At 34.8% G+C, this 22950-nt stretch overlaps 1 protein-coding gene across 1 annotated transcript in view; it reads right to left on the bottom strand.

Annotated features, from left to right (window-relative positions):
* CRPPA (CDP-L-ribitol pyrophosphorylase A) overlaps window positions 1–22950 on the bottom strand; it is a 339038-nt gene that overhangs the window by 195696 nt on the left and 120392 nt on the right. The window contains exon 6 of the mRNA XM_023215905.1: window positions 3582–3679. Coding sequence (XP_023071673.1) covers window positions 3582–3679 — 98 coding nt within the window. The remainder of the gene's footprint in view (window positions 1–3581; window positions 3680–22950) is intronic.

The following is a 22950-nucleotide window of genomic DNA, read 5'->3' as shown; positions in this document are numbered from 1 at the left end:
CAACAGAGTGAAACAGTGTCTAAAAAAAATAGTATTAGTGGGTAGGGATAAATTGGTAGCACATATAAAGACACACACAGTTTAAGAAACTGTAGGAAGAAAAGGGAGTAAACCAAGAAAGACAGAAAACAACAAAATCATCATCAGATACTTTCTGGATACCTTAGCAGGCCATTCCATTCTGGGAATAGCAACAAAAACTAGCTGAAAAATGTCATGAGATAAATTTACCTTTATAAGAGAAGAGAAAAAGTATATAAAACTAGATAAATCCTTTCCCAAGGGAGGATTTTTCCCTTTCCCAAGGGATAAATCCTTTGTAGATAGATAAATCCCTTTCCCAAGGGATAAATCCTTTGTAGATAGATAAATCCCTTTCCCAAGGGATAAATCCTTTGTAGGCTTTAATTCAAAGTTGAAAACAAAGAAGCCACATGAAGGTCCTCTGCTAAGGATATCTGGGGGTATGCATCCAAAGCACATTCAAAACCAATAAACAGAAGCACCCTAGTATGTTAAAGCACCAACCTGAGAAGTCTAGATAGACCAAAAGAGGTGCACTAGGAAGAAAGGAAAGACAAAGTACAGGCAAAGCACGGCCACAGAGGTGTTATTTTGACTCATCCCTCCCTCCTAAAACTAGAGAAAGCTCTTTTACTTAAAAAGGAACAACAGGGCTAGGTGCAGCAGCCATGCCTGTATTTCTGCCTTTGGGAGGCCAGCGTGAGAGGATCACTTGAGGCCAGGAGTTTGAGACCATCCTGGGCAATATATGGAGACTCCTCTCTCTACAAAAAGGAAAAAAAAAAATTAGCTGGGCATTGCAGTGTGTGCCTGTGGTCCCAGCTACTCTGGAAGATGAAGTGGGAGGATCGCATGAGCCCAGGAGGCCAAGGCCAAGGCTACAGTGAGCCATGATAGTAGCAGTGCACTCCACCCTGGGTGACAGAGCAAGACCCTGTCTCAAAAATATACATATTATTTGATACATTAATGACAGAAAGAAAGAAAAAGAAAAGACTAAAAAGCAAAATAATATCCCTACAGGAAACATATGCACATCAGAAACACCCAGTCATAAAGTAAATAAATACTGTAACCCAATATTTAATAAGCTAAAAGAAATTAAGAAAATGACAGAACTATAAAAGTCAGACTTGGAATAACTTAGAAACAAGGGGCCGGGCGCGGTGGCTCAAGCCTGTAATCCCAGCACTTTGGGAGGCCGAGACGGGCGGATCACGAGGTCAGGAGATCAAGACCATCCTGGGTAACACGGTGAAACCCCGTCTCTACCAAAAAAATACAAAAAGCTAGCCGGGCGAGGTGGCGGGTGCCTGTAGTCCCAGCTACTCGGGAGGCTGAGGCAGGAGAATGGCATAAACCCGGGAGGCAGAGCTTGCAGTGAGCTGAGATCCGGCCACTGCACTCCAGTCCGGGCGACAGAGCAAGACTCTGTCTCAAAAAAAAAAAAACTTAGAAACAAGGTGATGAGAAGAGAAAAAATTTTAAAAATATTTCAGAAATGAAGACTAAATTAGAAAAAAAAACACAAAAGGTAATGAATGAACAGAAATAAAAGATGGAAAGTAAGAAAATTAAGAAGAAATTAAGAGATTAGAAAAACTCAAGAGAAGGTAATAGCTGTAGATGGCCAAAGAACATGTAAGCTTCAGGAATCTCTGAAGAAAACTGAAGTAACCAAACAGAAAATACTTTAGAAATAATGTCATACAAAAATATTTGAAACTACACAGAAGAATCTACTATGTACCTAGCAATATCAGCCAAAATGACCATAATTAAGAAACCTGTAGTAAAACAAATGGACTTTAAAGGGAAAGAATTATTTGAGCATCCAGGCAAACAGACTAAATCACTTATAAGACAAAGAAAGTCAGATTTTCATCACACTTGACCAAAATACTTTATGACAAAAGAAAATAGATGAGCATATCGAAGATACTCAACAAAAAATTACTGAATCAAGATTGTTTTTAATCTAGCCAAAACCACCTTGAAGATTTTGAGCAAAAGAATAATTTTATTCACATGGAAGAACTTGGGAATACTGTGCCCATGAGCCCTCACAAGAACATCTATTGGAGGATTAGTTCCAGAAAACCGAAATGATTTTTAAGATATCAACATAAGGATTTGTAGTGACTATTACATATATATTTACTTATATGACTAAGAATAATGGTTTGAGGGAGAAAGTATAGTAGGTAATGACATGAATTTAAGAATATATACAGTAAGAAAGTTCACTGTCATCTTTCAGCTATAAACTTGAAGTTAAAGCATACTAATTCAAATTAGATTCTTCAGAAAGGAGGAGGTAGAAGACACTGGTTAATTTGTTAATTTTAACAACTCATGTATCTATATAGCACTAAAGTATGAGAACTAACAGTCTGTACTATCTAATACTGTCACACCACTCTGTCAACTTATCATTGAAAGTTTAATTATAGTTCAAATTCATTGAAAACGTACTGCATGCCAGATGCTTCTCTAAGCACTTTAAATATATTCATTTTATTCAACTCACCCAGCAACTTTAGAACGTAGATGTTATTAACATTTTCAATGTACAGATAAGGAAATTAGGAAACAGAGCTGACATCCAAAATACAAGCAGTCTGATATCAGAGCCTGTTCTCTTTTCAACTGCACTATCATGGTAAAATTACACAGCTAATGGGTGTGGTGGAGGCTGAGGCAGGAGAATCACTTGAACCCAGAAGATGGAGGTTGCAGTGAGCTGAGATTGCACCACTGCACTCCAGCCTGGCAACAGAGTTAGACTACATCTCAAAAAAAAAAAAAAAAAAAATTACAAAGCTAAAATGAACTTTTACCCTCTGCTTTTGATGAGAATTATGTACGCTGTTAAAAGGTCATCCCATGTTGAACATAAACTCTGAGTAGAAGTTATATATTTTAATGAAAACAGGGTAATTAATTAAAATATACAAAAGTAAGTTTGGCAAACAAAATGCTTGAAAGTTGTCATAAAAATGATTAATGGCAATGCTTGGTGGTAAAATTATAAAAAGTTCCTATAGACACCCTCATACTTATTGCATCTTCTATTTTCCTAGCCCTAATATTAGATATGAGTTTAACTAGGAAGTTGGTCGCTTCACATTCACTCGCTTTTCCAATATCATGATTATTTCACCTTTTGTCATCATGTCTCTTATTTTCCCCCTCCGTCTTCTTAATCTCTCTAATCTTCATAGAGTCTACAAACTTTACTAAGCATCTAGCATGTGCTGGCCACCATGCCTCTTAAGACAAGTCTCAGTCTTATGCTGGGGAGTGCAGGCATCAGGCAGGGCTTCCTAAAGGACATCACACATGGAGACTGGAAGAAAATCCGCAAAAGGAATGAAAAGGGTGACAGAGTATGTTTCAGATCCTAACTGCTGGCAGACCAAAGGACCTCATCAAGGCAGAATAATAAGAACATTACGATTAAAGGATTTTTATGGTTTTTTTTCAAGAAAGATATCTTTATTCTATAAAAGTTTTTGGCAATCAAAATTTATCAAACTCAGTCTTTGAATACTTACATTTAATTCACTTTTTAGCACTTCTTCAAGAAGATGACCTACATGTTTGTTATCTTCTTTTGAATCCATAACTACACAAATCTCTTGGGAAATTATCTCTGAAATGAAAAAACAAAAGAGTTTTAGTTTCAAACAAAACATGTAACAAGGCCCTAAGATGCTAAAACATAAACTTACCTGATGTTCTTAGCTGTTGACTAAGAATAGGGAGGTTTTGATTTCAGGCCAAGTGGAGTAATCTGTGTACACAATGAGATGGCCCTGTTTACTACCCAAGTCCATAAATCTGTCCATTAAACACTCTGTGGGTGAAGAACCAGCCATTGTGCAACTAACAGAAATAAGATATTTTAGGATGCATTCAGAAGGGAGTAACTAGAGGTGACAACCATTTGAAGTTCAGCAATTCAATCCTTCCATGTTTATAAGGAGTCTCCCAGAGCCTAACAGATTTCTACTTCTCAAACAGATTCATTCTTTAGGCCATAGGTTATCTCCTGGGCACAGATTCATTGTGTCATCCAGTGCGCTGGTTAAGTACATTGTGTTCCTTGACATTCCTTTAGATTTTCAATTCAATACAATTAATTTCCTGTTTTGACTATTGGAAAAAGCAACTGAAAGAATTTTCTTCACATCTAAAAGACTTGAGATGGTCTGGTTTAAAATTTATAAACTATGTGACACAGTGATAGTCATGTCACCTCTGGAAAACCTGCATGCATTCTTCCAAAAGATATGAAGTCCTCCTCTACAGCAGGCAAATCAGAAGGCACCCTGATTCAAGGTAACTTGACCTCTTGTTATCATGATACCAAGTTCAACCATGAGCTGAAGTCTGAGTAGAATTTTTCTTAATCCACATCTTTCTGCCTTATAATTAACACCAATTCTTCAAAGCCTCAGGCATCCTATAGAGAAATTGCCTATATAGCTGCCAGTTAAAGAGCCATTACACAGCATTATATCATGGATTAAGAAAACAAAGTCTAATTTTAAGATAGGATTCCTGAATCAAAAGTATGTTTAGCTTTTGACCCAACTGCTTCCTACCTGAGCAACTCTGTAAAATATGATCCATATAAATCACTGATGTAGCAATAGCTAATAATTCTTTCAAGCAAAGCCAGAGAGAACAGGTTATTGAAAATAATATCACCAGTTAATAGCACTGCTATTACTACCTCCTACTTAACAAGAATATTATGTATTCCATATGGTACATATGAATACGAATCCTCACGATGACCGTACAAGATCAGTATCTTTCTGAATCTATGTAACAGATTCAGGAAGCTTGAATTCAGAGAAGTAACTTGGCCAAGGCCACAGGGACATGAGTAGTAGAAAAAAGATTCAAATCCAAAAAAAAAAGAATCTGTATTTCTGAGTTACATGATGCTAATAAAATTCAATATAATTAAAAACACAAATGAATGTTTTAGACAGCCAATGCTATAGAACATCATTGTGGAGACAGAAACTGGAGACAAGACCAGATAACTCTAAAATACAATGAGCTAGGAGCTCACTCTTGAAAGGGGAATAGGTTTTGCTTAGGAGTGGGAAAAAGGAGCTTTCAAACAATCAGAAATGGTAAGAAAGAAACAAGATTTTAATGTGTATTGAGGTAGGCAGTCACATAAACATAGTGTGACCAACAACCAAGAGAATTACTTGAAAGCTATATTAGTTTGTTTTTACACTCCTGATAAAGATATCCCAAAGACTGGGCAATTTACAAAAGAAGAAGTTTATTGGACTTATAGTTCCATGTGGCTGGAGAGGCCTCACAGTCATGGCAGAAGGCAAAAGGCACATCTCACATCACAGCAGACAAGAGAAGAGAGCTTGTGCAGGGAAACTCCCTTTTTAAAACCATCAGATCTCATGAGACTTATTCACTGTCATGAGAACAGCATGGGAAAGACCTGCCCCTAATGATTCAATTACCTCCCACAACACATGAGAATTCCAGATGAGATTTGGGTGGGGACACAGCCAAGCCATATCAAAAGCCATAAAATGATTTAGTAGTGAGTTCTAAAGTGGGATAGTTAGTGAGATCAAATCAAAGGGGTCCTTTGCTGTCTTGGACACTAGAGTGTCCTAGGGCTTTCATTTAGAAGTTAACTCATAAAAACAGTGGCTTTTGAAAACAGAGTTAACCCAAACTTATACATCATGAAATTACATGTTTAGAGAAATCTGGGCTTTGTAATGTCTTAGGCTAAAGCCCCAACAGTTCTATTTCTGAAAGCTCCTCATGAAAACATTAGGAAAACTAAAAAAAATATATACAAATACAAAGTAATCTGCAAATGCAACAATTAATGTGATGGTGCCACAAACATTTATATAAATTTGTAAAATACTACATTAACATTTAGATAATTTAATACAAAACAGCATATGTAGGTTTTCCTTGCCTTGTTTCATCATACATCTTTCTTTATAAAATTCTAAGCTCTACCCGGCAAGTGTACAGTAATAAAACTGGTATATTACTACCAACTTACAAAAATGAAATATTTTTAAAAAATGAATTCAAAATCTATTTGCTGGCCAGGCACAGTGGCTCATATCTGTAATCCCAGCACTTTGGGAGGCCAAGGTGGCAGATCACTTGAGGTCAGGAGCTCAAGACCAACCTGGGCAACATGGTGAAACCCCATCTCTACTAAAAACATAAAAATTAGCTGGGCATGGATGGTGCACTCCTGTAGTCCCAGCTACTCAGGAGGCTGAGGCAGGAGAATCGCTTGAACTCGGGAGGCGGAGGTTGCAGTGAGCCAAGATCATGCCACTACACTCCAGCCTGAGCAACAGAGCGAGACTCTGTTTCAAGGGAAAAAAACCTATTTGGCATTTATCCTATGCCATGTTTCAGTTACCCTAAATAAAAAACTGTTGTTTAGCAATCTTTCATTGTCACATAAATTTTTACCATCATTTCACAAAAACATCTGTTGAGTTTGGTATAGAAATGACATCTTTAAAATAACAAGCCTTCCAATTAACATGATTTGTCCCCCATGTCCTGAAATCTTTAATTTGTTTCAATATTGCTTCATAGTTTCTAGTGCAGACCCCTTTCATCTTTTGTTAGATTTATTCTTGTTTGTTGATAACACTATAAATTGATTTTTAATTTCCTATTTGTTATGTACAAAAATACATTTTGATACAGACCTTGTATAGTCAGTAACCTTGCTAAATTTACTTATAAACTGATGTTTTATAGATATTAAATTCTCGGTATATACAAACATGCTGATGAATGATAAAGCTGTATTTCTTTCCAATCTATAATTTTATCTGATAATAAATATTGGCTCTATGCTCATGAAAAAAATTTAGCCTGCAATTCTACTTACTTATAAGGTCCTGTCATACTGTCACTAAACAATTACACTATTCTCACATAATGAGTTAAGTGTTTTTTCTACTCTCTAGAAGTGTGCAAGATTGGTGTCATGTCTTCTTTTGAATGGTTTTGGAGAATTCACTGGTAAAAGTCAACTGCTTCTTTGTGGGAGAGCTCTTAATAATTCAGTATCTTAAATGGATGAATGACTATTCACATTCTCTATTTTCTGTCTCAGGAGAGTAAGGTGTATTTCCCTAAGAATGTGTTCATTTCATCTAAATTCTCATTAACAGTAGTATAACGTTGTTCATAACATCTTAATGTCTATAGAATTGTATTGATTCTTTTTCATTTCTGATACTGATTACTTGAGTTTTCAATATTTTTCATGATCACTCTTGCCAAGGTCTTAACAATTTTATTACTGTCATCCGAGGAAATCATGATTGATTCTGTCTTGTATGTTTGTTTTCTAGTTTATGAGTTCTTGTCATTTTCTTCAGTATTTTCTTCCTTCCACTATCTTTGAGTTTTGTTTGCTGCTTCTCTTTTTAAAAATGTTTAAGTTGCTGACTCTCTTCCTTTTTTCTACTACTTATATTTAAGGCTCTAAATTTTCCTCTAATAACAACTTTAGCTGTACCTCAAACACTGTGATATTTTCACTCAATTTAAATGACTTCACATTTAGTTTAAAATATTTCATTGCTTTTCACGCCTTTCATTTAGAATCACATTATTAGAAGCATCTAATTTCTATTGTGGTTTCTTATTTCACCTATGGATTATGTAGAATTTTATTGTTTTTATTAGAATGATATGTAACAAATTATTATAAATTTGGTGGTTTAAACACCATTCCATTAAGTAGTTCACAATGCTACAGGTCAAGAGATGGAGGAGGAGGAGGAGAAGAAAGGGTGATATGGAAAAAGTGAGAGGGGAGTACATGCACAGAAATGATAAAGTAAATGAGGCAAAATGTAGACAACAAGGTAGGTAAAAGATAGGGAAGCTATTTGTGTTATTCCTGTATCTTTTAGGTTTGAAAGTTATTAAAATAAAAAAGCACCCTCTCCTGAAAACAAAAATTAAGAAAAAATATATGAAGCTATATTAATAGTAGGAGACTTTAAAGTTCACTTCTCTTAAGTGAGCAAAACATAAGGATGTAGATTCTAGGCAAAGTAACATCATAAGAAATATGGTGGATTTGTTATGGTATTGGTTTCTATATTGTCAGCTAATCTCAGCTATTTGCATTCCACAGGATCTGCATCTGATAGGCCAATTTCTTACAGTGTCTATGGACCCAGTCAATATGTCCTTTACTACTACTGATAAATTCTCATTCTGTCTACATTCAAAGATTAAACCACATACAAAATCATCATCAATTTCTAATGTGATGGTTATCAACTGGTTGCACATCAGAATCAACATAAATATCTTGTTTTCCTTTCATATTTTCAAATACATATGCCTAGTGCACAAACAAGATACTAGCCTATATTTTTGTCCAAAAGTGATTTTGATGTACAGCCAGATTAAAAACCTCTGCTTAGCTATCGCATTGATTTTTTCTGATGTAGGAATTATGAAAGGGTTTATCATATAGAACCTTTATAAATATGGTTTCATATATGATACCACATTTATATTTTACATATGTATAGACAGGATCTACTGATCTACCATACATACATATATATATATAAATTATACTATCTATCGAGATCTACCTATTCATACCTATATTGCATCATATATATATATGTTATGAAAGTTTTATATGAAAGTTATTTAATTTTCAAACTTAAAAGATACAAGAACACGAATAGCTTCCCCTTTATCTACCTAGATTCACTAATATATCGCATATATATCATATATATCATATATATAAATGATACTGTGTGTGTATATATATAGATATACTATATATGTGTGCATGTGTTTATATATAGTAGGATATATACATATTCTACTATAGCTTATTACCTAAAATGGAATAACTTTGGGGGTAATTTCCCAGTTTTCTTTAATCTTCTGTGTGGCAATTGGAAGATGGTGAGTTTAGTGAGACAGAGCTGTGTTCGTTGCCCATTGCACAGAGACTTTGATATTTCTGACATAAAACTATTTAAAAAACCCAAACCCACACAAACACTACTCTTATCTGCATGTTTCACTGGGTTTTACACTTAAGAAATCTCTAACCTTTATAAAGTTGATATTAAATAAGGTAACATATTTAATAACTACAGATATAGGAGACTTGATAGGCATTCAATAATATTTCTTAAATTGAGGGAAAGACAGTTTTTAAAATTTTGTACAATTTCAATTCTATATTGGAACAGATGATGAAAGTAGCATATTGATACTTTGGCAGCACTTTGCATGTGTGAAATGCAAAGAGACCAAAGAACGATTTCTATGCAGAGTCAAATTTTCTTTTCTTTTATTTTTTAAAAGAGTACTAGGAAGCACACATCTGTAAAAGGACAAATCAAGTGCAAGGAGATGGACTTGAAAAGTCTTTTCATTTATTGATGCCTTCGGTGTGTTAGGCATTGTCCACTCAAAATTGAGTAAGAAGTGACCTCTGCTATTAGTGAATTTTCCAACTATTACAATGATTTGAAGATTCATTCCTCAGTATAATAAAATAGTCATTTAAAAAATAGACCTATGTAAGATGAAGGCAGGAGATATCCGTAAAAGACTACACTTTGAGATTTTAATAAGGATTAGATAATGTGTAAAATTATTTCTAGTGCCTGGTACAAGAAAACACCTAATAGATGACAGAGTTATTGCTGTTATGGACACATACATTCAATAAGAACATAAATTGAAATAACTTTGTCCACTAAAAATATGATAAATTTCTGACTTCAAATTAATCTCTTCTTTATAGTCTTAATATTTCAGGGTTTGGTAAACAATCCATATCAACTGCATCCCACTAAGCCTTTGTTTCAAATTTCACCAAACATGCCATAATCATATGTGACAATGGAATATACATTTTGAGTAATACATCTATCTTTGCATCTTTGATTTGCTTTAAAACAGATGCCAATTCATTCTCATTGTTTATATCTTAGTTTGTCCACTAGGATCTAGGCTGAAGCATTTTATGCAATTGCTACTGATAATTTCAAAAGCATGCTGCACTGACAATCTTAATTGTGAATGGCAATTAAGACTGTCTCAAAAAAAACCCAGTAATGACTGTACTTGTACCATGTGTTTGGAAGTTCAGAATAGAAAAAATATATGACTATAGGAGCAGAGCTCCAATGAGTTAATTGAACCTCCTCAATCCCAGAGTTATTCTAGGATCCCCAAACTAAATGAGAAAAGGCACACAAAATATTTATAATTCATTTTTTCATGAAGCACAAAATTCTTTCCAAAGATTAATACTGATAATTTTCTCAAAGAAAACAAAGTACATAATGACTACCTTGAGGTTAATGAAATCAAAACAAAAATAGAAGCCTTTAGAATTCTTAATCTTCTGTTATATTAATAAAGCACTTCCTAGAAAATTTCAGAGGTTGAAGTAAAAATATTGAGGGGAACCACAAAATCATTTTACATCCCAGAATTATACAAACTTTAACACAAAAATCTAGTCTTTGTTCTCTCCCTGAAAACAGACTGGGAATAAATTATAAACTATTTAGATTTAACATTAAATAATACATGACCTGTCAACTTGACTGATACGAGCCTCTGAGTTTTAGTTTTAACATTATCCTATTTTTTAAGTAGTTTCTAAAAAATTCCTAAAAGGCAAAATATTGATGACATAACAAGTAAGGTCCCCCCGAAATAATTTCAACATATATTCTGATTTACACTGAATAACTCTTTTTTGGTCTACAGCATTTAAAGGTCACATAGCTTGGTGTGATTTAAGAGAGAGAAAATTCAAGCCAGAATATGATAAAGTCTTTAGACTTATATTGAAAACTGTAAGCATTAGTTAAGGAGCCCGAATTTTTCAGTTAATACCTCAGCCCATATCTGAGAACCTCTAAATGGTAAAGGTATGCATATAATTGCCAATTAAAATTATGTTGACTGGGCACGGTAGCTCATGACTGTAATCCCAGCACTTTGGGAAGCTGAGGCGGGTGGATCACCTGAGGTCAGGAGTTCAAGACCAGCCTGGCTAAGGTGAAACCTGTTTCTACTAAAAATACAAAAAATTAGCTGGGCATGGTGGCCCATGCCTGTAATCCCATCTACTTGGGTGGCTAAGCAAGAGAATCGCTTGAACCTGGGAGGCACAGATTGCAGTGAGCCAAGATTGCACCACTGCACTCCAGTTTAGGCAATAAGGGTGAAACTCCATCTCAAAAAAATATATATATATGTGTATATGTGTGTGTGTGTATATATATGTGTGTGTGTGTGTGTGTGTGTGTGTGTATGTGTGTGTGTGTATATATATATATGCCAAAAAGAAACAATGTACAACTTAATTTTCCTGGCTCTGATGGTTAATTTGTGTATCAACTTGACTGGACCACAGGGTGCCCAGATATTTGGTCAAATATTAAGTGTTTCTGAGAAGGAGTTTTGGAATGAGATTAATATTTATCTAGGTAGAATGAATAAAGCAGATGGCCCTTCACAGTACAGGTAAGCCTCATCCAATCAAATGAAAGCCTGAGACATCCACTCTTCAGATTTTGGACTTAGCAGCCTCCATAAGCTGGTGAGCCAAATGTTTATCTGTATCCATATCTATATCTCCTCTTTGGTGTTTCTCCATAGAACTTACACTGGCATTCTAAGCATTCTTCACCAGATAACTCAGAATTCCCAGGTCCTCATCATAGGATTCATCAATCAACCAAAACTTCCTACCAATTTCCCGAACGTATCTAAAAAATAAAATACATGTTCCCCTGCCTGTAGTATGATCTAATTCTCCAACAAGGTCCACCTCGAGTACCATCTGTTTTAATAAGTATAGCCTGTGTTTTAGATGTATTTTGGTTTGTGTGTAGGTTGGTTAGGAGAAGGAATGCACAGGTGACAATCACCGAGGAGACTTTCAAAACTACGAAAATTCCTATTTCTAATACATAAAAGTATCTCTCTCAAACATATATCAACATACACCCAGCATTCTCCTTCTACTCAGGTAGAAATCACTGCATTATTGAATCTGAGTATTCCTGAGGAAAGGCTTTTCAGTATAGGGTTTCAGGAAAAAAAAAAAAGAAATCTATATGTCATACGACCCTTATAACTTTATTCAGAGCTGATACCCATGCATTATGCACCAAGAGAGCCACGCCAGTTCCTTATAGCCAATAATCATTTCAATAGTCGGCAGATGCATTATGATTATTTAGTGCTCATGTCAAAGTATATATTTTTAATACTGCCTTTGCTTTTTATTGTGGTAGATACTTTTATATATTTTACCTAATGATTACAATAAAGCAGTATGAATTATTTTCCCCATTTTATAGATCAATAAAAGGTGTCTATAAAGCAAGAAAATTGCCCAAGTTCACAGGCATAAAATTGTCAACTTTAAGATTTCTAGCAGAAATCTATGTGAAGTTAGCATCCTGAAAGATTTCTTTCCTCTAACACTGTTTTGTGTTTTGATTTTACTTTGATTATAGTTTCTACATTACAGTACATTTTTTGTCTTTCTCTTCCACAAGATCACAAACTCCTGAACTCCAGCTTATGATTTCTCAGTATCATCCCAAGCTTTGGAACACAGTACCAACAAGAAGATATTCAAGACTTATTTTCCAGGCTCTGTGCTAGGATCATGACTAACACACACTGTTACGGGTTGAACTGTGTTTCTCCAAAAATTAGCACGTTGGATTCCTACCCACCAGTATACCTCAGAATGTGACTTTATTTGGAGATATGGTCTTTAGGGAGATGATTAAACTAAAATGAGGTCATTAGGGTGGGCCCTTATAGGAAAAAGAAATATTGGCTGGGCACGGTGGCACGTGGTGGCTCACACCTGTAATCCCAGCACTTTGGAAGGCCAAAGCAAGTGGATTGCTTGAGGTCAGAAGTTCAAGACTAGCCTGGTCAACATGACCAAACCCTGTCTCTACTAAATATATAGAAATTAGCTGAGCGTGAGGGTGTGCGCCATTAATTCCAGCTACTTGAGAGACTGAGGCATAAGAATCTCTTGAACCTGGAAAGCAGAGGTTGCAGTGAGCCAAGATCGTACCACTATACTCCAGCCTGGGTAGGAAAAAAAAAAAAAAAAAGAAAAAAAAGAAAAGAAATACGTACACAGATATCTACAGAGAGAAGACTATGTATAGACAAAGGATGAAGAAACCACCTGCAAGGCAAGGAGAGAGGCTTTAGAAGAAATGAAACCTACCAAAACCTTGATCTCAGACTTCTAGCACCCAAAGTTGTGAAAAAATAAATTTTGGTTGTTTAAGCCACCCAGACTTGGTACTTTGTTACGGCAGCACGCGCAAACTAACATACACATTTCCTTACATCAATTTGAATAAAAATTGATGTTAGAGACTGTTTAAAAATGAAGAGAGAGGTAGAGATCAAGAAATTATCAGTAGATTCTTATTTTAGAGAAATAAAAAATACAACCATTTTTCTTTCAAGCCAGTAACAACCATCATTAAATCAAGCTAAAATATTTAAATATATATATTCTAAAAAAATAAAATAAGCCTTAAAATATCTTTAACATAGTGTAATTCCAAATTTATTAGGATGTAACATAACAAGCTGATGATGCACCCCAAGGAACTACAAAAACAAAAACCCAAAATTTGTAGAAGGAAAGAAATATCAGAACTAAACAAAATAAAGACTAAAAACACATTATAGGCTGGGCACAGTGGCTCACGCCTGTAATCCCAGCATTTTGGGAGGCCAAGGTGGGTGGATCACCTGAGGTCAGGAGTTTGAGGCCAGCTTGGCCAACTTGGTGAGACCCCCCCCATCTCTGCTAAAATTATAAAAATTAGCCAGGTGTGGTGGTACATGCCTGTAATGCCAGCTACTCAGGCCACAATAAAAAGCTGAGATAGGAAAATTGCTTCAACCTGGGAGGCAGAGATTACAGTGTGCTGATATTACACCACTGCACTCCAGTCTGGGCGACAGAGTGAGACTCTGCCTCAAAAAAAAAAAAAAAAAAAAAATCCCCCAAAACAAAGAAAAAAATACAAAGATCAACAAAAGAAGTTTGGTGGTAAACCACCCAAAAATAATAATCATCTTCAATAAACCACTACACAAAAAAAGAACCACCAAATAAAATAAACAAAGAGACATTATAACTGATACTACAGAAATACAGAGGATCATGAGAAATTATTATGAACAACAATATGCTGATAAATTGGAACACTTAGAGGAAGTTGATAAATTCCAGGACACATACAACCTACCAAGATTGAAAGAGGAGGAAACAGGAAAACTTAACAGACCAATAATTATTAACGAGATTGAATCCGTAATGAAAAGTCTCTCAAGAACAGAAAACTCAGGACCAGATAGATTCACTGCTGAGCTCTACCAAACATATCAAGAAGAACTGATACTAATCCTCCTCAAACTATTCCAAGAAATTGAAGAGGAAGAAATTCTTCCTACCTCATTCTTGGAGGCAAGCATCACCCTGATACCAAAACCAGACAAGAATACAACAGAAAAATAAAACTACAGGCCAATATCCCTGATAAGTTTTTTTTGAGACAGAGTCTCGCTCTGTTGCCCAGGCTGGAGTACAGTGGCACAATCTTGGCTCACTGCAACCTCCACCTCCAGGTTCACGCCATTCTCCTGCCTCAGCCTCCCGAGTAGCTGGGACTACAGGCGCCCACCACGCCTGGTTAATTTTTGTAATTTTAGTAGAGACGGGGTTTCACCTTGTTAGCCAGAATGGTCTCGATCTCCTGACCTCATGATCTGCCCACCTCGGCCACCCAAAGTGCTGGGATTACAAGTGTGAGCCACTGTGCCCAGTCACACAAAACCGCTGAAGAAAATATTAGCAAACCAAATCTAGCAGCATATCAAAAGATAATACACCACAGTCAATGGGATTTATCCCAGGGATGCAAGATGGTTTAACATACACAAATCCATAAATGTGATATATCACTATCAACAGAATAAAGGTCAAAAACCATATGATCCTCTTAATAGACATAGAAAAAGCATTTGATAAAATTCAGCATTGCTTTTTCACGAAAGCTCTCAACAAATTAGGTAGAGAGACATACTTCAACACAATAAAAGCTATATGAGATAAACCCACAGCTAGCATTATACTGAATGGAGAAAAGCTGAAAGCCTTTCCTCTAAGAAACAGAGGACAAGAAGTGGATGCCCACTTTCTCCACTCCTATTCACCACAGTACTGAAAGTCCTAGCGAGAACAATCAGACAAGAGAAAGAAATAAAAGTCACCCAAATTGGCAAAGAAATAAAATTGTTGTTCTATCATAGATGACATGATCTTATATTTAGAAAAACCTATGACTCCAACAAAAAACTCTTAGAACTGGTATTTAGTAAGGTTGCAGGAAACAAAATTCAACATACAAAAATCAGTCGTATTTTCATATACAAATAACCAGCTGAAAAAGAAATCCGGAAAGCAATCCCTTTTACAATAGCTACAAAAAGTAAAATAAAATACCCAGGAGGCAAAGAACTCTACAACAAAAACCAAAAAACACTAATGAAAGAAATTGAAGAGGACATTAAAAAATGGAAAGACATCCATGCTCATGAATCAAAATAATATTGTTAAAATGACCATACTATATCCAAAGCAATCTACAGATTCAATGCAATCCCTATCAAAATACAAATGATATTCTTCACAGAAATAGAAAAAAAAAATCCTGAAATGTGTATGGAACCACAATAGATCCCAAATAGCCAAAGCAATCCTGAAAAAAAAGCTAGATGCATCATACTACCTGACTTCAAAATACACCAAAGCTACAGTAACCAAAACAATACAGCATTAGTTTAAAAACAGACACAAAAGACAATACAATAAAATAGAGAACCAAGAAATAAATCCACATATTTACAGTCAACTGATTTTTCAACAAAGGTGCCAGAAATCACAAAATCAACCTAAGCATCTACTCATGGATATGCATGGGGAAAAAGACATACTTTTGACAAATGGTGCTGGGAAAACTGGACATCCACATGCAGAAGAAAGAAACTAGGTTCCTATCTCTCATCATATACAAAAATAAACTCAAAATAGGTTAAATGTAAGATGCAAAACTATAAAAATAACTGGATGCAAAACTATAAAAATAACCGGAAGAAAGAAGAGGAAATGCTCAGGACACTAGTGTCAAAAAAGATTTTATGGCTAAGATTCCAAAAGCACAAACAAGAACAAAAATAGAGAAATGGTACTTACTAAAGGAAAAAGTTTCTGCACAGCAAAGAAAATCAACAGAGTAAGGAGACAATCTATTGAATGGGAGAAGATATCTGCAAACTTTCATCCAACAAGGGACTAATATTTAGCATATACAAGGAACTCAACAGCATAAAAACAAGTAATCCCATTAATAAGTAGGCAAAGGACACGAATAGGCATTTCTTAAAAGACGACACACGAATGGCCAACAGGTATATAAAAAAATTGTTCAACATCACTAATCCTCAGGAAAATGTAAATCAAAACCACATGAGTTATCAACTCAACCCAGTTACAGGGCTATTATCAAAAAGACAAAAAATAACAAATGCTGCAGAGGATGCAGAAGAAAGGGAACTCTTATACACCGCTGGTGGAAATTTAAATTAGTACAATGCCTCTAGGGAAAACAGTATGGAGATTTCTCAAAAAACTAAAAATATAACTACTATGCTACTCAGTATATCAAAGGAATATCTGTACCCCAATGTTTATTGCAGCACTCTTCATGATAGCTAATAAACAAAATCAACCTCAGCATCTTCTAATGGATGAACAAAGAAAATGTGGCATACTACACACAATGGAATACTATTCAGTCATCAAAATGAGTGAAATTCTGTCATTTGCAGTAACATGGATAGAACTGGAAGTCATTATTTTAAGCTATATAGGCCAGGCCCAGAAAGACAAATATTGCATGTTGTCACTCACATAATGAAAGATAAAGAAAGTTGATTTTTTTAAAGATAAAGAAGAGAATGATGACTACCAGAAGCTACGAAGGGTAGTGGAGAAAGAAATAAAGCGAAGTAGGTGAGTACAAACATACAGTCAGATAGAAGAAATAAGTTTTAAGGCTCAATAGCTCAATACGGTGACTATCAGTAGTTAACAATATATCGCATAATTTATAATAGCTAAAAGAGAAGATGTAAAATGTCCTCAAAATAAAAATATAAATGTTTGAGATGACTGATATTCTCAATACCCTGATTTGATCATAATACATTGTATCAAAATATCAATGCACCCATAAATATGTATAAATACATACCAATTTTTAAAAATCAGATTTTCCTGAACTTTAATGCAATAGGCACATGCATTATTTTCTTCTTACTTCCATTTGAGAATATAGATATACATACATTTACTTATTTCCATCTGGAAGTAGAAAATATTCAATTATGCACCTTATGGTAGATGAAGCATAGTGGAAATGTACTTGTTACACGCCTCCCTAATCACACAACATAATTCTCATTGACAGCTGCTTATCTAACAGAACATTAGCCACCTTGTACTAAAATCAAAGTCATATTGTCCCTCATTTGCACAGTTATATTAATCAATTATGAGTTAACAATACTCTCCAACAGTACTCCAAATCTGATGGCTATGGATATAGAACTTAAAAGTTTTGGCTGCTTCACTGGTCCACAATGTACTAGAGAAGACAATATCCTCAAATACCAAAGACAATTAGTATTTATTGAAGCACATACAATATGAATCAAGAACTTCTCAGGAGGTCAATTGTCCTTTTGTGCAGGACTCTTCAATGCTATAGCTGTGTACTATTAGGTCCAAGTAGAGGAAGTAAGAGAAGACATGGAGGCTCTTCCAAACAAAATACGTTCCTCTTCCTCTACTTCTTTCAAGGAATTGATGGTAGCACAGAGGGAGAAAGAATTAGAATTCAAGCCATCTCCCCGGAAGGGTACGTTAAGAAATGCCTAGCTTGACATTCTGAATGTCAGAGTTTTGACTATATCCATCCATCCGCCAGACTCCTTTTAAATTTTCTCAAATTTCAATCTAGTTGCAAGTGCAACAGAATTTCTTCAGGGGTCAACTCCCTGATTTAATGTTATTTGCAATCTAAAATATAGCCACTTTTCATTCAAATACATGATTTAACAAAATGTAGTTGTATATAATGTGGTTTCATAAATTGAACATTTATTTATTCCAGTATTATTCTAACTAAAGTCTCTCATAAGCAAAAGGATTTATAATGTATAAATCTCAAAGTTTATAAAAGAGGGCAAAACCTAATCAGTAACACACGTATCTTTTAAAACTTCTTCTTACTTTCCTTGAACATCGTATCTCTTGGTATATAGAAAGTATATTGTCCTCTATAGACAGAAAATGGATGTAATCGGGGGTCTTTTCATTTAATTTTACAAAACAGTAATATGTAAAGTTTCTTATACACACAGCTTCTGCTTTACCATATGAGAGACCCATGACACATTAAGAAGCAAGTAATATGCATATGCCTGTATCAATTAATCAGTCTAGTAAGAATGCTGTTTGTATTTTACAGGAAACTCAGTAACAATGGAAGAAAGGCAAACAAACACAGAGGTAGATCCTCAAGCAGGTGGGCAAAATATACAGAAATCTGTCTCCAATTTTCTTGGAAACATTCAACACCATGCAATTCTTCCATCGAGCCTCATGGTCCACTGTACTGACCTCTTGAGTCAAAGTTAGATGTGCCTCAAGAAATAAGAAACAAATATATCAAATCCAAAAGTAGCCACTTCCAAAAGATGCTTCAAGTTGTAATCCATTCAAAGTGAGAGCAGTGGTTTCCATTATCCTATTGCATTCCTTGAATCAAAAGCCAATCTTAGAGTCTATTTTCAGCCTCACATGAAAGAATTTTAAAGTGATATTAAAGAGAATCACCACTATTGAGTCCTGATGTCTCTAAGTTTCATCAGTAAAGGATACTCAAGGTTTATCTGAACACCTTGCAACAGGAAGATATTAGAACAGGAAAAAGGAAGGCAGGCAGTAAAGAAAGGAAGAACAGCCAACAAGGCGTTACTGCATTACAAATGGACAGAGACAACAAATAAAGACTTGCAAATAAACCATACATGCCCATACTGAAAGGTCAAAGTGATCTTCTGAAAAGCTAGCGTAGAAGCTAAATGAGCATGTTTCAACTGGAGGACAAATGGCACATAGGCAGATTTTTAAAAGACAGTTAATATTATCAGATCTTAACCATATTTTTAAGTGAGTCACTGAATATAGGATGAAGTTTCCTAACTTAGAACTAAAAGTAAGGACCAGGCATGTGACATCTTGTCTCCTACACATGTTTTTAAATGTAAGCAGTACAGTCAAGCTATGATTGATTTCTAACTAAATGATAGCTTTTTTCCCCCCTTCTTTCTTGTCTATTAAACTCCCTGCTCCTTAAAACTACTCCACGTGTGTCCATGTTTTTTCTAATTCAACTCAAAATGAAAAGCCTGGTGTTCTCCACGCATTGGGGCTGTATCAATACCATAATTTTTTTTTTCTTTTCAAAGTATATATTCTCTAAGTTACATGAGAAAAAAGTTAGAAGGAAAAGCAAAGTTCCAAGGTTAGTGACTCATGAGGATATTTACCAAATGTACTATTTGCTTTGAGCATAAATATCATCATTTGGGTTTTGTTTTTTGTTTTTTTTTTTTTAACTACCTACATCAGAGTGAAGTGTCAGTGGCTGGCTTTTGTCTGTTATCAAGTCTTATTTAGCCAGTTGCTTAATACCTCAATGTGACCTTCAAAAGTGACAGATTTACTTGGTTGCTTAAATTACTATTTCGCTGACAACAAATTAAGGAAATGGTAAGACTAAAACAAGTGAACTCTACTTTTCCTAATCCTGACCCAAATATTGAACTTTCCAATTTATGGGGTTTTTTTTACAGTAAGATTTCAAGGGGAACAAACTGCTCTTAAATCCTGTTGCAGACTTCCTGCTTTTACTAATTAAAGCTTGACGCAAATGTTCTTACAGATTCACAAAAAAATACAGTGACGGTATTCTTTGAGAGTGAAGAACAAAAAAAAATTATGTATAAAGAAGTTATGGTGTTATTGTGAAAATTTGGAAAATGAAGTGTCATACTCAAAGCCAGAAACATCAAATATTGGGGTTACTATATAAATAATCTTAGCTGTCACTCTGCATTGTCCAAAACACATGACTAATCACATAAATGGTGTTATCCCTGGGTATTTAACAAGAAAAAGCCTGATGAGAACATACCACAGATGCGGAATGCTGTCTGGTCACAGATGTGGAAAACCTGATTTAAAGTTCCTCATCTTTCCAACTTGATCCAAGGGATTCAAAAACAAACAATCTTATACTTCAATTGTCATGATTTTAAGTAAAAAAGTTAAAGGATCACTAAGAAATCAAGGGACTAGTTTCTGCATATGCATAAAACACACTCCAACAGAGTCTTGCTAGTTCTCAGCAATTCTGAACCAAAGGTATTCTCATGTCATTTTATTCCTTGCAGTCAAGGCCAATTAAAAGTATATTTAGCTACTTTCAATGCATAAACATAAAAGAATATAACTGCTCTTCTATCAGTATAGTTTTTCAAAAACAAATAAACAAAATATGGCATAAGGATAACTTGACAGTTGCTAAGTACTTATTTGAAAGAAATCTACCGGTATCATTTATCTGAATAGGATGTAGGTTTCCGAACCAATAAGATGCTATATTTCAGAGAAATCAATTTCCTTAAAATACCTAACAAATGGAAAACATTACATAATGACTGGAAAAAAGATTAACTAAAGCCAGTTAAAACCGAAAGGGATGAAATGGATTTCCAATTTTACCGAATTTCCCTCTTTTTTAATACACACCACCATATATGAAAAGAGGCATCATGAGGCAGTTTTGTAGCACAAGCTTACTTGGGTTTGTACAAACATAACCAAGAAAGAATAAAACAAAAAGTTTAAAGTACTCTTTAGCCACAAAATTGAATATATTAAGTAGCTGAAGAAAGGAGGTAGAAAATAAATGCAATATTTTATTTAGAAATTCCACAGGGGCTTTTCTTAGAAACTCTTAGAATATTGACCTTCATATGCCAGGATATGGTCAGCATACTAAATCAAGTGTGGGTTGGAACTGTTTGTATGGCTTATGTAAATCTATATAAAGTATGTTACCACTGGCATCTGTTACCACTTTAATCATTTGGGTTCATCTGAGCATGCAGAGCAGACTTGGGTGGGCTCAACCAGCTTGGGCGACAAAACTACAATACCTCTTTGTTAAGTGGATATTTACAAACTTATCAGTCAGGCCAGTGTCTTGTTGTACCAATTAATCATACTACTCCCTAGAAAACTGTTTTAAATTTCACTCACAGTAGAAGTCTGAATGAGTCAAACATTAAAGAACAACAACCAAATCCAACCCTCTACCTACGAAAAGGGATTATTATGAATCCTTTGTTTTATATAGTGTTAACAAATTTGTAATTATATTTTAATAGACTCTGAAAAACAAATGAAACTACCACTTTCTATACATGTTTATTCAAATAGTTTACCATAAATGGAAATCCATATAAACATATTGATGCTAACATAAATTAAGCTTTAAAATTATCCAAAAACATAAGATAAAAATCAAATTTGGAGACTTTCTATCTACCACAATTTGGAGATTTTTGTCAAAAGCATGCCTTGAAGTTAGCAAACTTACACCAAATACCAATGAAAGAATATTCATTTTCCTCCCAACATCAAAATTCCCATACTAAACCAAAGATGTTGAGTTGAACATAAATTAAGATGGACCAAAACACACAGGCTACTTTGGTGACAAGTACATTTTGGAGTACAAAATGTTCTTGCAAAACATGAGACATGATATTTATCCTAGAAATGTTTTCTGGCACCTGAAAACAAACTAAGTAAACAATGAAATAGTTACTTTAATAGAATACAATTTGTTGACCAGCAATAATTCTTACTTGAGAGAAAAAAACAGCTCAGGAATGACACTAAAAAAAAAAAAAAAAAAAAAAAAAAAAACCATGAAGCACTCATCACAGAACAAAAAAAAGTTCCATCCTGGAAAGGAAATCTGTTGTCTAGATAAAGAACATCAACTACCAGAATTAACAACAACAGAAAAAACACACACACACACACACAATTAAACAGTACCCCAAATCATTTTAAAACAATTATTTAGATTTGGAATTTTATTATTTTTTCTGAGCATGTCTAGAAATCTGTCATTACAACATTATATGCTTTTCACACACCTGTGATGCCAGTAACAAACACTTTCCAGAAGACTGTACTATGTGCTTAGGAAAACACTGGGATAGAAAATTTTCTGTCTTACTTATAGGATCATTCTTAATCACACTAGCTGAAGGTACAGTTTTCCACTCAGAGGAATCACAGGTAGGCAAGCTGAACTTTATAAGCCACTGATGTACTCACCTAAGAGAGAGCTCTTGAATCCAGCATCTGCTTTAGCAGGCAGCAGGAGTAGCTATGTGAATCAGAGGTACAAAATGGACATGTCCTAGAGTAGAATCAAACTTAAGGACAATGGAGACCTGAGCTTAAATAATGGATCTTGCTCTTACTAACCGTGTAACCCAGAGGAAAGTAACCTAGGTCAGTTTTCCCACCTGCAAAATGAGAGCAATAGTATATATCTTACATCATTATTGTAAAGAATAAGTGAGATAACA

Source organism: Piliocolobus tephrosceles, chromosome 8, assembly GCF_002776525.5.
Source record: "Piliocolobus tephrosceles isolate RC106 chromosome 8, ASM277652v3, whole genome shotgun sequence".
NCBI classification, from domain to species: Eukaryota; Metazoa; Chordata; class Mammalia; order Primates; family Cercopithecidae; genus Piliocolobus; species Piliocolobus tephrosceles.
The sequence above is the reverse complement of the archived record's forward strand: the minus strand, read 5'-3'. Positions and strand labels throughout refer to the sequence as shown.